Source organism: Alligator mississippiensis, chromosome 2, assembly GCF_030867095.1.
Source record: "Alligator mississippiensis isolate rAllMis1 chromosome 2, rAllMis1, whole genome shotgun sequence".
Classification (NCBI taxonomy): Eukaryota; Metazoa; Chordata; order Crocodylia; family Alligatoridae; genus Alligator; species Alligator mississippiensis.
This window is the reverse complement of record NC_081825.1, coordinates 146602175-146619024: the sequence shown is the minus strand read 5'-3', so window position 1 is coordinate 146619024 and position 16850 is coordinate 146602175. Positions and strand designations below refer to the sequence as shown.

Here is a 16850-nt window from a genome sequence, read left to right as displayed (position 1 = left end):
CAACGTCATCCGCCTCCCGCCTCCCGGAAGTGGCCGGGCAGCGGCATGGCCGGGCTGTTAGTACAGCTCTACCGCTGCCGAGGACTTCGCTCGCCCTTCCCCCGTTCCCTCGCCGCCGCCAACGCGCCCCACAGCCCGCAGCTCCGCCGGGGCGCGGCAGGCGGCGGGGGATGGCCGCTGCGCTTCTCGGCGGCGGCGCTAGTGGAGGCGGCGCCGGGCCCCGCGCGACCCTACCTGCGGCTCATGCGACTGGACCGGCCCATTGGTGAGTGCGAGAGGGTCCGCCCTCTTCCCAGGGCTACGTCACGGAGCCCCCGAACGCCTGGCGTCCCCCCCCCCCGCCGGTTGGAGGGATCGGAACGGCCCGTGGAGAGCCCGCTTCTTGCCCCGCGCCGCGGGGCGGATCTAGACTTGTGACAAGGGCGGGCGGATGGTGAGTTGCATCATCGTATGTATGTGACATCACCTGTGGTGTTGCCTGTAACAAGAGGGATGCAGATGGGGACTTGCATCACTGCATGTGAAACCACACACATTTTTATTCCTGTAAAAATTAACTAGAAGTTCATAAAAAATAAACACATACCATAGGTCAGGGGTTTTCAGTCTTTTTGAATCATTGTATTCCTTGCCTTCCATCAATGCTGACCTTGTGAAGGAACACCTTGAGAGGCTGGACACCTTCAAGTCAGCCAGCCCTGACAGTCTGCACCCCAGGGTACTTGAGGAGCTGGCGAGCATCATAGCTCAGCCCCTGGCACGGATCTTCGAGAGCATCTGGTGCTGTGATGTAGTGTCTGATGACTGGAAGAAGGCCAATGTGGTGCCTGTCTTCAAGACAGGGAGGAAAGTGTATTTGGCAAACTACAGGCCCATCAACCTCACTTCTTTCCCAGGGAAGGTCTTAGCAAAGATTATCAAAGAGGCCATTCTCAACAGACTAGTTGATGGCAACATCCTGAGGGATAGCCAGCACGGGTTTGTTGCGGGTAGGTTTTGTTTGACCAATCTCATTTCCTTTTATGACCAGGTGACCTATCACCTGGACAAGGGAGAGGAGATTGATGTATATCTTGACTTCAAAAAAGCCTTCAATCTGGTACCCCATGATCACCTCTTAATAAAACTGGCTAACTGTGGCCTCGGCCACACCACAATCCGCTGGCTGGGGAATTGGCTCCGTGGTCGGACCCAGAGGGTGGTTGTTGACGAAAGTCAATCGTCATGGTGCCCTGTGACCAGTGGGGTCCCCCAAGGCTCTGTCCTTGGCCCTATACTATTTAACGTCTTCATTAATGATGCAGACATTGGTGTCAGAAGCGGGCTTTGCTGCCAACACCAAACTCTGGGGTAAAGCGTCCACACCTGAGGACAGGAGGGTGATCCAGGCTGAGCGTGACAGGCTCAGGAAATGGGTGAATGAGAACCTGATGGTGTTTAACACCGAAAAATGCAAGGTTCTCCACCTTGGGAGGAAAAACCTGCAGCATCCTTATAGGCTCGGCAGTGCTGTGCTGGCTAGCACTACAGATGAAAGGGACTTGGGGGTCATGATTGACCACAAGATGAACATGAGCCTTCAGTGTGATGCTGCAGCTAGTAAAGCAAGCAAAACGCTGGCTTGCATCCATAGATTCTTCTCAAGCAAATCCCAGGATGTCATTCTCCCATTGCACTCTGCCTTGGTGAAGCCGCAGCTGGAGTACTGCGTTCAGTTTTGGGCTCCACAATTCAAAAAGGATGTGGAGAAGCTTGAGAGTCTAGAGAAGAGCCACACGCATGATCAGAGGTCAGGAAAACAGACCTTACAATGACAGGCTGAAAGCTATGGGACTCTTTAGCCTGCAAAAGCGCAGGCTCAGGCGCGATCTTATGGCCAGCTATAAGTTTATCAGGGGTATCGGGGGCGGGAGGGGGATTGGAAGGGGATGGGGGTGGCTCCTGCCGTTGTGTGTGGCTCATGTGGTGGCTCCCACTGCTCATCCATGCCCTCCTGGACAAGCAGCAGGAGAGCTGCGCTCAGTGGTGAGAGCAGCCCCTGCCCCCTGACGAGCCGTGCTGCCTCCTGGTCTGGCCAGGGCCTGCAGCTGCAGTCTGCCCCCTGTCGTGTGCGCCCCCCCAGATGAGCTGCTTGTGACTCTGTCCCACGCCTCTCCTTGCCTCGTCTGGTCAGCGCCTGCCCCTGTCCCGGCCCCATTCCCTCCCTCACCACAAGAACCTTGATCTGCCCCCTCCCCTTCCACCGTGCCAGACTTACCAGCTGGATGTAGCTCTTCAAGCTGAAGAGCTACCTATTGGAAATTGGATTGGTATTGGCTGATATGCCTCCTTAAAATTCAGCTATCGGTATCAGTCCCAAAAATCTCTATCGGTGCACACCTACTTGCAATAAGCTTATTTATCCTAGTCAGGTAGCTTGGTATGTGGAGCATACACATTTTATTGATTTGCCTTTAAATAATATGAACTGAAGAGGACACTTTTTAATTGTGAAAAATTGTAAAGGTAGCCACATATTTGTTCTGAAGAGAGAACAGGATGGCCTAATGAACGTGCTTTCTCTCTTGCCTGAATATCTGGCTGATTCCTCAAGCATTTTCTCCACAGTTCAGTCTTCTGTTTGGCAGAAAGGTAGGGGGAATATCTTTTTAAAGTACATTTTTTAACAGTTTAGCCAAAAATACAACACAACAGGAGGAAAGGAATGCAACAAATTGTAGAACAACATTGCCTTGCCATTTATAGCTTAACTTCTCTCAGCTTTGGTTTTGCAGTTTTAGAAGCTTTTAATTAGTTCATTCAGTATTTATTTGCTGTTGATGTTACCCTAAGGAGTAATTCCACTATGATTTCTCTTTTCCTAATCCTTGTCAACTTCTGTTTTTGTCCTTAGGAACATGGCTGTTGTATCTGCCATGTACTTGGAGCATAGGCTTGGCTGCAGAGCCATGTTGCTTTCCAGACTGGTATATGCTGTCACTGTTTGGTGCTGGAGCAGTTCTGATGCGTGGAGCAGGCTGTACAATCAATGACATGTGGGATCAGGAGTATGACAAAAAGGTAGAGAAAACTGCATGGATTTGAAAAGAACAGGCAGGCTCCTTTAAATGTTTGATGAGTAAGTAAATCTCTGGCCTTTTCATGAAGTAAAACTTCTTTTGTCTTGCATCAAGACAAGGACAAGTTTGAAGGCTGCTTTCAAATGACTAACAATGACTGCACGTTTTCCTTATGCAGGTTCCAGCCCTTGTTAGCAGAACAAATCAGCAGAGGGGGTCTGCGTGTGTATGTAGAATTACTGGAGTCTGCTGCCATTTAGGAGACATTTTAATCTGTTTAAGCACAGATGCAGAGGGGTGCTGTGTTCAGGATGCAACAGGGGGAAAATTAATGGAATAGGAACCTTAACAGTTACATTCCCTGACTTGTGTGCTTAATTTTTCCAACCTGTCATCAGTTCAAACATACAGTGCGCAAGTTGAGCTTGTTAACAAATAACTTTTAATTGCTGTCAAAGAGCTGAACATACTCTTGGCAGTGTGGATCAACGCAGGGAATTACTTCAGAAGTTTTATACACAAATCAGGTTTTTTATTACATTTAATTTTTTTTACCATTCATAACCTGATCCAGTCTCATAAAACCATATGTGGGTATGCCCTTATGATTAACTAATTAAAAAATAATTATGCACATACCTTCTTTTCAAAGAACATTGCAATATTATCATGTATTGTAGCAAGCACAAAGCCCATGGTTCTGCTCATTCAGTTCTGGTGGCTAACTCTCTAGACCTCTCAGGTAATTCATTACCCTGGCTTTTGTATTCTTAAAACAAGTCTTTTTCACTGCCTTCCAGGCCATTCGCTTTGATTCTGTCACATGGAACTTACCTTTTGCCCGGGTATTGGGTGCTGCCAGCTTGTGTAGCTTTAGTTATTTATGGGTTTGTTTTTACTGGAGGGTGGGAGGAGGGTGTTAGTCAGTGACGCTTGAACTTCTACCTTAGCCAGCATACATTGCATTAAAGTCTGCCTTTTGCTTGTAATATATATTTTAACAGGTTATATTGGGTTTCATATTAAAACAGTTCTTTCTCTGTTTAGGTTACCAGAACAGCAAGTAGACCAATAGCTTCTGGAGATATCTCAGCTTTTCAAGCCTTGGTTTTTCTTGGGGGACAACTTAGCTTGGCCTTATGTGTGCTGCTCTGCCTGAATTACTATAGGTAATGTGTATGTGATTATTCATTCTTACTATAGTTCTCCAGGAAGCCAAAGCCAGGAATGATGAATTTCAACAGAAAAGGCAATTATTTTGGGAAAGTTACCAGCAAATGAATTTGTGGGTTGATAATGAAAGAATTATTTCAGTTTTAACTAAAGAATCAACTGCGATTCTGTAGTTAAGAATCTGATATCATTATATCAGAAATATTGATCCTTTGCCTAGGAAGTAATGGTGAGTATAACAGAATGATTTTAAACAAAACGAGAAGTTTTCTGATAAATGTCTCTTGTTATAGCATTGCTCTAGGAGCAGCTTCTTTGTCTCTTGTGATTACTTACCCCCTGATGAAGAGAATCACGTATTGGCCACAGTTAGTTTTGGGTGAGTTAAAAAATGGCTATTTTTCTTTTCTTTCAAATATAATTGTTTTGTGTTCTGGTAAAATCTTCATTGTTGAGTGAATGTATTAAATCAAGTTGCCTGAAACTGCAAGAAAGATCCATGAAATGGTGCATACTCAAATGGTTAATCAATCAATTGGAGCTTTCTTTTTATTTCCATGTGCAGTGATGTTGAGAGAGAGTGAGTGAATATTTTTACTTAAGAATAAACTGTGGTCCTGGGAGATATGAGATGTTTTTCTCCCAAGCTCTGAAGTGTAGGGTGAAACGCATAGTTAAGAAAGCTTGCAATCTGAAACGCTTAATTTAACTGAAGTAAAGAGAAGTACTACACAGTATTCCAACTTGGGTTGCTAAGACGTCTTTCATATGTGTTGGCTTCCATAATTTTTTCTCCTGAAATTGTTGTGTCTCATCTTTTTAAGAACCATCACTGCCATGTATGTTTTGTTCCCCTCCACTTATTGTTCTTTAACAACACAGCCAGTTATGCAGAAACTTTGGCATTTTTGTTATTTTAGATACAAGCCTAGTCCTGCAGACTTTGTTGAAACTCGTCACATGTAAGTGTTGCAGGACTGGGCCCTATGTTAGCTACATAAAGTTTAATTTAGGAGGAAAAATCTGTTGTAATATTTTACTACTTATGCTATATAGTATGCTTAATGTGTAATATATAGTTACTGTTGTTCAGTAGAAACATCACATATATAAATGTGTGTTACAGGCCCAACAATGTGATACACGTTTGAGATTTTCTTACATTCCACATGATTTACTATAGGGCACGTTTTTCTTTATCAAGGATTCCACACGAACTAGAATTGTTTTTAATCTTAGAAAGCTGGAGACAAGACCAGAATTTCTTAGGATCCTCTTTTCTTTGGTGCATTCACTCAGCAACACAGTATAGTGGGTGTAGATTGAATTTTAAATTGGCTGTCATCATAGGCCAGTGAAAACAGTAGAAGCAGAAACTGAGTTTGCGTCACCTGTATAGCAACAAAGAGCACTCCTTGGCAGAAGCGTTGCAATATTATGCTACCTCCAGACCAAGTGGGGACAGAAAGGACAAGTTAAAGCTAACTCTCTTTAAGATGCCTTATTGCTCTGTTGGAATAGTCAGTATCCTCTTCAGTGCACCATCCAGAGACAGGGATGTTAGTTGCTTCCCTTCTGTTGCAGATACAAGCAGAACATGAAACACGAGAACTAGCCAGAAGGAAGGGAGGGCTGTTTTCCTGTAAAGCTATTGTTCCTCGTCTTTCGCACAGTTCCTTTTTCCTTCCCCACAAGGAAATAACAGAGTAATTTACCTTTGTCCTTCGTTTTCAGATATGGTACAAGGGTTCTGGGTGTATAAGGTTTAAAAATATTATGTTTGAGTGGATGAAAAATAGAAGTTAAATTGTTCCTGACTATTACACTTCAGTTCAACATGTATTTTTTTTTTTCATGTTTTATGGCTTACAGGGCTTACATTTAATTGGGGTGCCTTGCTTGGGTGGTCTGCCATCAAAGGCTCATGTGATTGGTCTGTCTGTTTGCCTTTGTACTTTTCTGGAGTTATGTGGACATTGATATATGACACTATCTATGCTCATCAGGTAAAGTAGTGAGGTTGGGTATAATTTCTTCCTTGTTTGATATGTGTGGGTGTCCAAGTGTGTTTAATTTATTATTCTGGATAAGCATGGCTCCTCTATCCTTTCTGCTGCAATTTTTGACCTTCATAAGATTGAAAACAGCAGGAAACAGCTCTTAGAAAAAAAATTTCATCTCTATTAGTTTTTTCACCCCAACAGTGCCCCGTACCCTAATGCTTTTGACGTCCTTTTCATTATACTGGCTGTGTGTGAGGTTTGAATATCCTGCTTGAAGGCCTATCTTCAAGCGTTGTGCATACCTAGGTGTGGAATCTCTTAAAATAATTTTTTTTTAGCCATTAATAAATAAGTACTCAGCAGCTTTGGAAATCAGGCTCTCTATGTTGGTGACTAAAACAAGCTTAAGAACTTCACTTAAGAACTCTTTCTAAAATATAAACATCATAGCCTTGAAAAAAGGCCTTTCTCTTATACTGGCCACGCTCCCAGAAGGTATAGCAAAATGCCTCATGCAGTGCTTTTTTTTTTTTTTTTCTGGTAACAATCTTTTTCATTCTAGGATAAAAGAGATGATGTTGTCATTGGTGTGAAATCGACAGCTCTACGATTCAAGGAAGACACCAAGCAATGGCTCAGTGGTTTTGGTGGCATTATGCTCATGGGTTTGTGTGTGGCGGGAATGAATTGTGATCAGACCTTCCCTTACTACACGGCAGTGGCTGCCGTAGGGGCCCACTTAGCTTACCAGGTTTGAATTCATCATTTTTCTTATCATTTTTTCTGTTTGTTAATAATCCTATGTCAGTTTGCCTAACACATCCACCTCTTGTCTCAAACTTATTTTCAACACGAGCTTAACCTAGGTCTGCTTTTACAAGAATCAGAAGATAGTAATCTTGATTTTTCTCCCAGTGTGTCTAATGTTGTCACCATGACATGTGGATACATAAAATAACTAGGGCTACAGTTGGTACCTAGTGAGACTGGGACACTGGTTTGGGAGATTGGGAGACTAGATGGTTCTGTTTCTTGGTAGTGACTGCTTGATATTTAAAATGTGGTTATACTCTGCAGAAGAGCTATATAAAAGGGGTTTTGTTTGTTTGTTTTCTTCCACATGAGTCCATTAAATTGGCTCAGTTTACACCTGGATGGATCTTCCTGGATTACCAACCGTGCAAGCGCAATACGGGATGTGAAAGTCAAACTAAATTTCTCTGGTTTATGCACCATCACCAAAAGCAAATTTAATTCTTTTGTCATCCAAGAATCAGTCCAATTCACTATCCCACAGGTGTGTTGTTTTTGAAGAGATAATGAATAAAACTGATGATTAAAATAAATGGGGGGGGGGTTACTAAAGTGGTATGAGCAGATTAGATAAAATTGAGAATAAACAAAGTACAAAATGTCACATAGTTCTGATCATAGTGACTTTTCAAACTCAGTATTCAGCTCCTATCTAGTCCAAGATTGTAGTGAGAGTGAGTACTCTGTAGAAAACGAATTGGTGGTCACTGTAGTAAATGCTTCTTTACTGGCAACCTTGCTGTTAGTTCAACAGTTTAAGTATGTAATTAGGTTGAAGACTGATCCACAGTCTTCCCCTGATAAGGTCTTAACGTGTGTTGGGGTAATGTAGGATGTGCAGACAACATGCAGATACAGAGGCAGTACTGTCACTGTGGATGGGAATATTTCATTCTCTAAAATTGTTTGTGGCATGCTTTATGAGCGCCAAATTTCCTTTTTCTTATCATGCTAGATTTCCTTTTTTCTGATTCAGTGGCTAGAATTTTGTTTCCACATGAGTCGTGAGCTTTGGCGCAATGTGAACTACTGTTCTCAAGGCCAGATTTGGATGCCTGAAAACAAAAAAACCAACAAACAGACACAAAATTACTTATTTCAATGATAAACCAGCTGAGTCATAATATGGATTATGTGTAGCCTGCTTAATTTCATTTCTGGTTGCTTCACTACCTCATAGTGCTAGTAGAGAAAAAGAGGAATATGGGTCATAGAGATTTATTCCTGTCTTATTAAAGAAGGTAAATGTTCAGCCAAAAGGAAACAGTTTAACTAGCGACAAGTCTGAACAAAGACTTATATGTTAGTTTTACTCTTTTAAAGGACTATTTCGTAAAGTGGTTACTGTTCTTTAATGTGTTTCTTGACTCACTGACTATGCAAACTTCAGGTCAAGAGATTTTACGTCTGAAGGTGTGGGTCGCATTTTATACTAGTGCCTCATGGATATGTTTCTACATATTTCCCAATCAGATTCTAGTTATGTCATTCTTTGTGCCACTATAGCAGTTTCAGGTCCAGAAGGAAGGTGTTATTCAGGCATTCAGTTGCCTTTAGCTTCATATGTGTTTGATTATTCCTAGGAAGTTAATTGCAGTTTCCTTTTGCTATATTCATAGTTTCATAGTTGGTAGGGTTGGAAGGGACCTTGACAGATCATCAAGTCCCACCCCCTGCCATGGCAGAAAAGAGTACTGGGGTCAAACAACCCCAGCAAGGTATTCATCTAACCTCCTCTTAAAGACTTCCAGGGTAGGAGCCAGCACCACTTCTCTTGGAAGTTGGTTCCAGATCCTAGCCGCCCTGATAGTGAAGTAGCGCCTCCTGATGTCTAGTCTGAACCTACCCCCTGCCAGCTTGTGACCGTTATTTCTGGTCACTCCTGGTAGTGCTTGGGGGAACAGGGACTCCCCCAATGCCTGCTGGTCCCCTCTGACTAGTTTGTAACAGGCCACTAGATCCCCCCTCGGCCTTCTCTTGTGGAGGCTGAACAGGTTCAGGTCCCGTAGCCTCTCCTCGTAGGGCCTGCCCTGCTGCCCCCGATCATGCGGGTGGCCCTCCTCTGAACCCTCTCAATGCTGTCCACATCCCTCCTGAAGTGCGGAGCCCAGAACTGGATGCAGTACTCCAACTGCGGCCTGACCAGTGCCACATAGAGGGGAAGAATCACCTCCTTGGACTATTCACTTACTATGTTGAGATCTCTTGCTCCTTTTTCCCCCCTCTTGCCAGCAAAGGCCCTCTTGCCTCTCTTTTGCTTCTTTCTGTTTTGTTCCACTGCACTTCCTGTTGGTAACTCTGTTCTTTGACAGCTTACATTTTCTTCCGTCACATGAAGTAGTAGGGACAGGGAATGGAGGCAGCTAATCCTTGTTCCCAGCTGCTTCTGCAGGTATCCTGAGCCCTCTTTGCAAAGGGCAGTATAGATGCCTTTTGGAGCAGCTGGAAAGGTGGAGGTAGAACTAACACTGCAGGACCAATCAGCTTTCTATACACCACAGTTTGGGAATCCTACTGCTCTGGGCTCTCATAGTTCTTTGTGTGCTTGTGATGAAACTCAGACCAAACATTATTAAATTCTTCAGAATGCACACAGATGCCAAGGGGGAGTTGGATGTACCTCAGCACTTCTGAAAATCCTACTGGGTCCCAGTCCGTATCCTGACATGTGTAAATACCGTTTACCATCTTCCTTGGTCTCTCTGTTGTAGAGAGGAGCCAGGATTAGCATCCATACATGACGCAAAGTCACCTTTTCTGCCTTTCTGTTGTATGCACTGTATTTGAGACAAATCTTGTAATAAGCTCAAGTAGGCAGACCTCTGTGTCTGTTAAGAAGCCACTGAAGGCAGGATGCATGTCTGTAAAGAGCTTGTTGTGGAGATGGAGCTGAAGATGATGGGTTTCTGGGAACATAGATCCGCTGCATGTGAAGTGCCTAGCAGGCTTGTGGAATTATAGAATAATAACAACAGACCATTGTCCTGTACTTTCACAGATTTACACTTTGGACATAAACAAACCTGAAGATTGTTGGAAGAAGTTTACCTCTAACCGCACACTAGGAAGTTTACTTTTCATAGGGATTGTTCTTGGAAATCTGTGGAAAAGAAAAGATCCTAAAGAAAAGGAAGAATTGTTAGAGATCAGCTAGTGAATGTGATAAGCACTGGTAACTGATGTTTATTTAAGGTACTGTATTGAAATGTCTGGCCAAGAGGAGGACAGGGGAAAAGTATCTGTCTAGAAGATATTTACAGTACTGGTCAGGAGATACTTCCAAGGCCTAGGACCATGAGGCCTGGCTTCCCAACCCCTGCCCCCCTCGCACCAGAGCAAGAAGCCAGAGGTGTCTGGCACTGTACACTCCAGAATGATACTGTTAGTTGCACCTGTGTGGGAGGAAAAGTACTTGGGGGTACAACTACTAAAGATTTTATTACTTACATTATATAGACCCATGGTCATTATTTTTAAGACAGTGCAGTAGAAAACAGGACAGTTTTTAGTATTTATCTCATGAATATGCTTACAAGACTGAGTCAGCCTGTATTGTTGAAAGTGAGGCTTCTTACTTGCATTTGCTCTTGAATTGTTAAATAGATCCTGTCTGATATGAATGTTTTGTAAAAAGTATATTACTTTGTGGTCACTTGTACTTTGTAACACAAGAGGCATCTCACAGGAGATAACATGAGGAAATGCAATGATACTGTAATATAAAATAAAGTCTGCTGTATGAAACTCTGGTGTTTTGCTTTGTGCAGATGTTAGTTGTATGAAATACTTAGCTTCAGTAAGTCATTTTTATCCTGAAGCATTTAGAAGCAGAAGGGAGCAGCTTTTGGGTATGGGTAATTAAGAAGTAGCAAAGTAGGGAAATTGCCTCCTTAATATTCCACGGGATGAGCCAACTGTGATTCTGAGCCATGGGTTAATGCTGTACCCAGGTCTGTTAACCAGGCCTCCGTACTTATCTATCTAAAGTCTCTCCTGCAAACAAATGTTTGCAGCATTGCTACAAACACTGCAGTGGACTGTCAAGAATGAATGGTTTGTATATGGTTTGCACACAACCCTCTCCTCTCAACAGTCCAGAACTATTACAGTGCACGCAGCTCCTCTTAACTTATGTTGTGATCTTACCAACCTGCTCTTGTACTCTGTAGTACTTAATACTCCTTTTACTCCCTTACATTGATTACCCTCATTGTACATCACACCTTCAGTACTGTAAGATTTCCAAAAGAAGGATGTCATCCCCCGAGTTCTGTAGAACAGCGTTTCTCAACCCGTGAGTTGCAAGAATATATGAAAGTGTTGCAAACAAACTTTAAAAATGAATTCCAGCCTGCAAGGGGCTTCCTGCTGCTGTCCCGCCCCCCCCCCCCCAATTGCCCCACACACCCCTGCCCTTCACTACATGCCCACCCCCTGCCCCACACACTGCACGCAGGGGGAAGTGGGGTCAGGAATGAGGTGCACTGGGTTGGGACTGGGCAATGATGTTTACAAATGTGTCCCGGTACAAAAATGGTTAAGAACCGCTGTTCTAGAACATCTAGAGTACCTCTGGACGCAGTAGTAACACCTAGTAACGGTTGGCTGAAATATACTTGGCTCAGAACTAGTTCGTAGTTGAATGTTTTCTACTGTTAATTGCACCATTTACAAATTAATAGAATATTTTCATTGGGTCATAGTACAGAGTATTCTAATATTATAAAAGCCCGTAATCTATCTGTTGGTCCATAACGCTTTATTCATGCTCTGATTGGCTGACAAACAGCCAATCGGAGTGCGAAGAGGCATTCGGACAGGTGCCAATGCGCTGCCATGATGGCAGGTGAGGTCAGCGCAGCTGGTCTTGCCCCCCTTGCCCTGCTCCCTGCAGGTGGCGACAGTGGGGGTGGGAGGGCACCGGGGCTGGCTTTGGCCATCCTCCCCCTTGCTGCTTGCAGGTGATGGCGGTGGGGGGGTGGGGAACAGGGTTGGGATGCTGCAGGGGTGCGAGGCCACGGGCACTGTCCTCAGCTTGCCCCTCCCCACCCTTCTGTCTGCCCTGCCTGCAGGGTGGGCCCAATGCAGGGTTGGGGGAAGGAGCGGGGGCAGCTGTGGCAGTTGGGAAAGGAGAGGAGTGGGCCCAGGCCCAATGCAGGGGTGGGAGGAGAGCAGTGGGTGCAACCCCACATAGCAGCTGGTGGAGGGGAGGAGTGAGCCTCCTCCCTCCCTCAGGCCTGGGCCCACTCCTCCCCCACCCCTCTCCCCCACGTCAGCCCCAAGTCCGCTCTTCCCGTCCCCCAACTGCTGCTGGGTTGACCCTGACCTGCTGCTCCCCCTGGCCTGGCTTTTCCCCACCCTCGGGCCCAGTCATCCCCTGCATCAGGCCTAGGCCCGCTCTTCCCCCACCACTGCGGCAGGTAGTGGGGGAATGGGCAGCGGAGGAATGGGCCTGGATCCCAAGCAGCAGGAGGAAAGCGGGGAGCGGGCCTGGATGGAGGGGAAGGCACAGGGCTCCATCCCTGCCCGATCCCCTCCACCCCCCCTGTTGTCTTGATGGGTAATTGGCTAATTATATTAATAAAAACTGTTTATTCAAGCTCAAAATGAGGTTCCCCCCCATTCAACATGTGGAGGGGCAGAACCTTGTCTTGGATTCCAGTAGAAGGTGGGAGGCAGGCCACCTGTCTCCCTCCTGCTCCTCTTCCTGCCACTTTTGCTCAGGCTTGGCTCTGGCTCCTGCCACTTTTGCCCAGCCAGGTAGCAGTGCTAGTGGTGGCGGCAGCTCTGGCCCCAACTCTGTTCCAACCTGGTCCCCGTGCTAGGGCTGCCACTGCAACCACTGCTGCTTAGCCACACGGTGTCTGGAGCCAACATGTGCTACAAGGGTAAGTGGTGGTGGGGAGAGCCAAGCTGTCTGGCGTCAGGTGGCAGGGGGAGCAAGTGGGATGGGGAAGGGGGCAAGGGGTGGAGGGAAGGCCACTGGCACAGTTGTGTGGATCTTATCACATCTTTACCTGCACACGTAGAAAGGAACTAGTCAGCATTTGACATGCCTCAAGAGGACAAGTCAGCATGAGACTGCTTACCCTGGTTGCAGATCCTAGTTAATTATGTCTGCAGTAGTCTGTGCTTGGGGTGTGGGGTACTAAAATGCTCTATTTCAAGTGAGAAATAATCAGTGCTTTGAGAAATAAAGTGTGTAGTTGACAGCCTCCAGTGTTATGACTTGTTCCTGGTATCCCCGATAAAATGAGGCACAAAGTATTCTCAATCCAATGCTAGGAGGCAGATCTTAGTCTACATTTTAAATGTGTAATCCTATTCCATTGCACTGGAGTCCCTGAAAAATTCTTAATATAGAAGGTGGCTGGCTCCTCTGCATCCTTGCTGCTTTTTTTGAGTTAGATTTAAAGCTAGGATGACATCATGTTATAAAAACAGATGCCTCAAAGGTTTTTCAGGGATTTGAACAAAGTGGGTCAGGAGTGCATTTAGGCACCTAGTAACCGGAATAGGATCTGTCCCTTTCTCTTTACCGATGCTATTAATAGTACGTTTGTTGTGCTGGGATTGTGAATGCTCCAAAATGCAAATATCAATATTTTGAAAAGTGTAGCTGCATCTGCTTGTTAAGGAATAGCTAAAGTGTGTGGGGATGAGCTTTTTGTATTTACTTTAAAGTAAATCCAAATAAAAAAAGCTGGAAGGCTAAGAGCCCAGCTGAAACTTCCTGGCATCCTGAAGGGATTTTGTTTTGATTATTTTATCATTTGCAGTGTTTTTTACATCAAATGTATTCAAATCCATACGAACATAGTATGGGAAAGAGAAACAAACTGTAAAATGAGTGTGTTTATAGGATATATTTAGTGCTATTTTGCTTGCCAGAGGTGGATATAAAGCTCAAGATGGTGACAGCACATCTCATTCTGAACAAAATAAGGTACTTTCTGCAGGGTACTGAACATCTTGAGTTAGCTACCATTCAAATCCATGGGAGTCAAGCTGCCTTCAGCACAGGAAAGGAAAAACCTGCATTTAGCTCCATGTGGGGCTGGCAACACTTGAGCTTTAAAAACAACTTTTATCATTTAAGCTCTTCACTGCTAAGGTGGCCTTTGAACAAATATTAGGGATTCTATTCTTAAGATGCACAGTTTTTCAAGACCAGAACAACTTCACAGAAGTCACGGCAACTACACTAAGGTAAGAAAGTTGCAAGATCAGGACCTGGACCTTGGGTCTTTAAATTGCTGAACTGCTCTTTTTTCACTCAGTTTTTTTATTGATGAGTTCAGATGGAGAATGTGGCAGCTTGCTTTTTCAATAAGAGCTCTAGTGCCAGCAACAGGAAAACGCTGGTCATTGGTTCAACTTACTAGATAGGGCTTGGAAAACAATGCAGCGCTGATATGACTGCAAAAAATGGAACTTTTCTTTGACGGTAACTGTGACATGGTCCTCATGAGTGTGGTTAATAGATTTCTAACAGCCTGTTCTAGACGTACTTTTTATTTTCACGTTTCCTCTGGATCCTGGAAGCTGTCTGCCCTTTAGAATGAAGGATGCGGAGAAGACTTCACCTCTCCACTGGGCAACTCGCCAGCAATCCCAGAGAGGTGGGTTTGCTTATGGTTCCCTGTACATTTCCCACTGCTTCATTGACCCACTTACTGGTTCCATTCTTGCAAAGAGGCAAGCCATTGAAATTGTAAGAAACATGCTTGCTACACTTCAAAATCAAACTGTTTGATCTCATTTGGGGTTCAGCAGCCTTGAGAGTACAGTTATTTTTTGTTAATGTGGGCTTTCAGTGTGGTGACATATTTTTAGGTTAATGAAAGCATGAGAGACTGTAATTCCTGTACCCACAGCCTTTTCAATTTGAGGACACAAGAAGCAGAAGTAGAGCTACAGGTCCTATTTGCTGTTATCAGTCCTGTTTACGGTAATTTGTAGCAGCCACAACATGGTTGTGGATCAAGTGTGAAGAATGGGAAAACAAAGGTGGGGAAGTATGGCTTGGATGAGTGGACTGTAAGGTGGATAGAAAACTGTCTGGGTCTTCAGGCTCAGAGGGTAGTAGTCAATGGCCTGGTCTAGCTGGGAGCTGGTATCAAGTGGAGTGCCCCACGGGTTGGTCCTGGGGCTCATTTTGTTCAATATCTTCATTAACAACCTAGAAGATGGGATGGATTGCACCCTGAGCAAGTTTGCAGATAACATCAAGCTGGGTGGTGTAGTAGATACACTGGAGGGTGGGGCTAGGATTCAGAGTGACCTAGACAAATTGGAGGATTGGACTAAAAGAAATCTCATGTACTTAGGATGGAACAGTCCAATGCACCACGGATGGGAACTGACTGGCTCAGCAGCAGCTCTGCAGAAAACCTGGGGGTTACAGTGGACAGTAAGATGAGTATGAACCAACAGTGTGCCATTGTTGTGAAGAAGGCTAACAGCATACTGGGCTGCATTAATAGCATTGCCAGGAGATTGAGGGAAGGTGATTCTTCCCATCTATTTGGCACTGGTAAGGTCACATCTGGAGTACTGTGTTTACTTTTGGGCCCCTCACTACAGAAAGGATGTGGACATATTGGAGGGAGTCCAGTGGAGGGCAACGAAAATAGGGGGCTGGGGCACATGAATTTTGAGGAGAGCTGAGAGAACTGGATTTATTCAGTCTGGAGAAGAGAAGCTAGGGGAAATTTAATAGTAGCTTTCAACTGATGGTTCATCCTTTGAATTTGAAGATGACCATGACATCACTGTTTGGTGTGGTTTCTGTCAACATGTAAATGGCTGTTAAGGCCAGTTTGTGCTTTGAGCTGTCTATGGCATGCTGAGCAAGAGATGCCACTTTGAGTTGCTTCATCAACAGTGGATGTGCTGCAGTTGCAAGAGTTCCACTGTTTGCGCTTCTGCTCTGCCTCAGCAGTTCTCTGCTCATAGATGGTAGCTCCAGTACGGATGAGGCTTTGCCAGGTGGACCAGTCACGAGCAAAATTTTCCCAAAATTTTGGGTCAATGTTGAAATGTTTCAAGGATGACTTGAAGGAGTCCTTGAAGCATTTCTTCTGGCCTCCCTGAGATTGCTTTCCCTCCTTTAGCTCACCTTAAAAGATAGTCTTCGGCAGTTACTCATCCGACAACTTGGTGACACGGCCTGCCCATCTCATCTGTGCTTTTTTCAAAGAGTGTGAATGTTTGGAGTTATTTTCTTGGCATTTCTCCTGGAGTTTATGAGCTGCAAACACCATATCTATGGTCCCACGTTCTTTCCTTGAAACCACACTGACTCTTAGGCAAGAGCCCTTGTTCAATGTGTTGCACAAGGCGATTCAACAGAATTCTGGTGAAGATTTTACTGGCTATTGATAGCAAGGAGATGCCCTGATGGTTGCCACAGGATTATCTGTTGCCTTTCCAACTTCACGTCGCTCATCTTTACTGCGGCCACTCCAGACGAAGGTATAGTCAGCTCCTTTTTCAGTTAGTTGTCCTTCTTCAGCTAGATGAGTTTCACTCAGGGCCATTATCTGAATGTTGAATCTGGCCAGTTCTCTACCAACTAGAGCTGTTCTTCTCTCTGGTCTATCTGCTGTAGTACAATCCATTAGTGTGCGCACATTCCAAGCACCAGTGGTGAACGGTGTCATCTTTGTCTTTTTTGGTGTTTTTGCATGGCCGGTATGCTTAGGGAATTGAAATACAGCTAGTTCACTTAAGCTTTTGGTCTGAGTTTTAACTGGTAGACTGGGTGTGGAACTGTAGGGAAGGTCAGGAAGTGCCAGTA

General features: G+C 44.7%; 1 protein-coding gene across 1 annotated transcript; it reads left to right on the top strand.

Moving 5' to 3' along the window:
• The first annotated feature begins 14 nt into the window (after positions 1-14).
• Positions 15-10792, top strand: COQ2 (coenzyme Q2, polyprenyltransferase). Its single transcript, XM_059722244.1, has 7 exons — positions 15-265; positions 2894-3060; positions 4107-4228; positions 4526-4611; positions 6105-6238; positions 6798-6986; positions 10047-10792. The coding sequence occupies exons 1-7, from the start codon at positions 46-48 to the stop codon at positions 10200-10202; spliced, it is 1074 nt and encodes a 357-aa protein (XP_059578227.1). The 5' UTR covers positions 15-45; the 3' UTR covers positions 10203-10792.
• Positions 10793-16850: the final 6058 nt, after the last annotated feature.

Excerpts from the sequence above, each read along its gene's own strand:
- COQ2 (XM_059722244.1), top strand. The coding sequence starts at position 46 with ATGGCCGGGCTGTTAGTACAGCTCTACCGCTGCCGAGGACTTCGCTCG. Across the intron at positions 266-2,893 it reads GCGACTGGACCGGCCCATTG|GAACATGGCTGTTGTATCTG; the intron begins GTGAGTGCGAGA and ends TTTTGTCCTTAG. Across the intron at positions 6,239-6,797 it reads ACACTATCTATGCTCATCAG|GATAAAAGAGATGATGTTGT; the intron begins GTAAAGTAGTGA and ends TTTTCATTCTAG.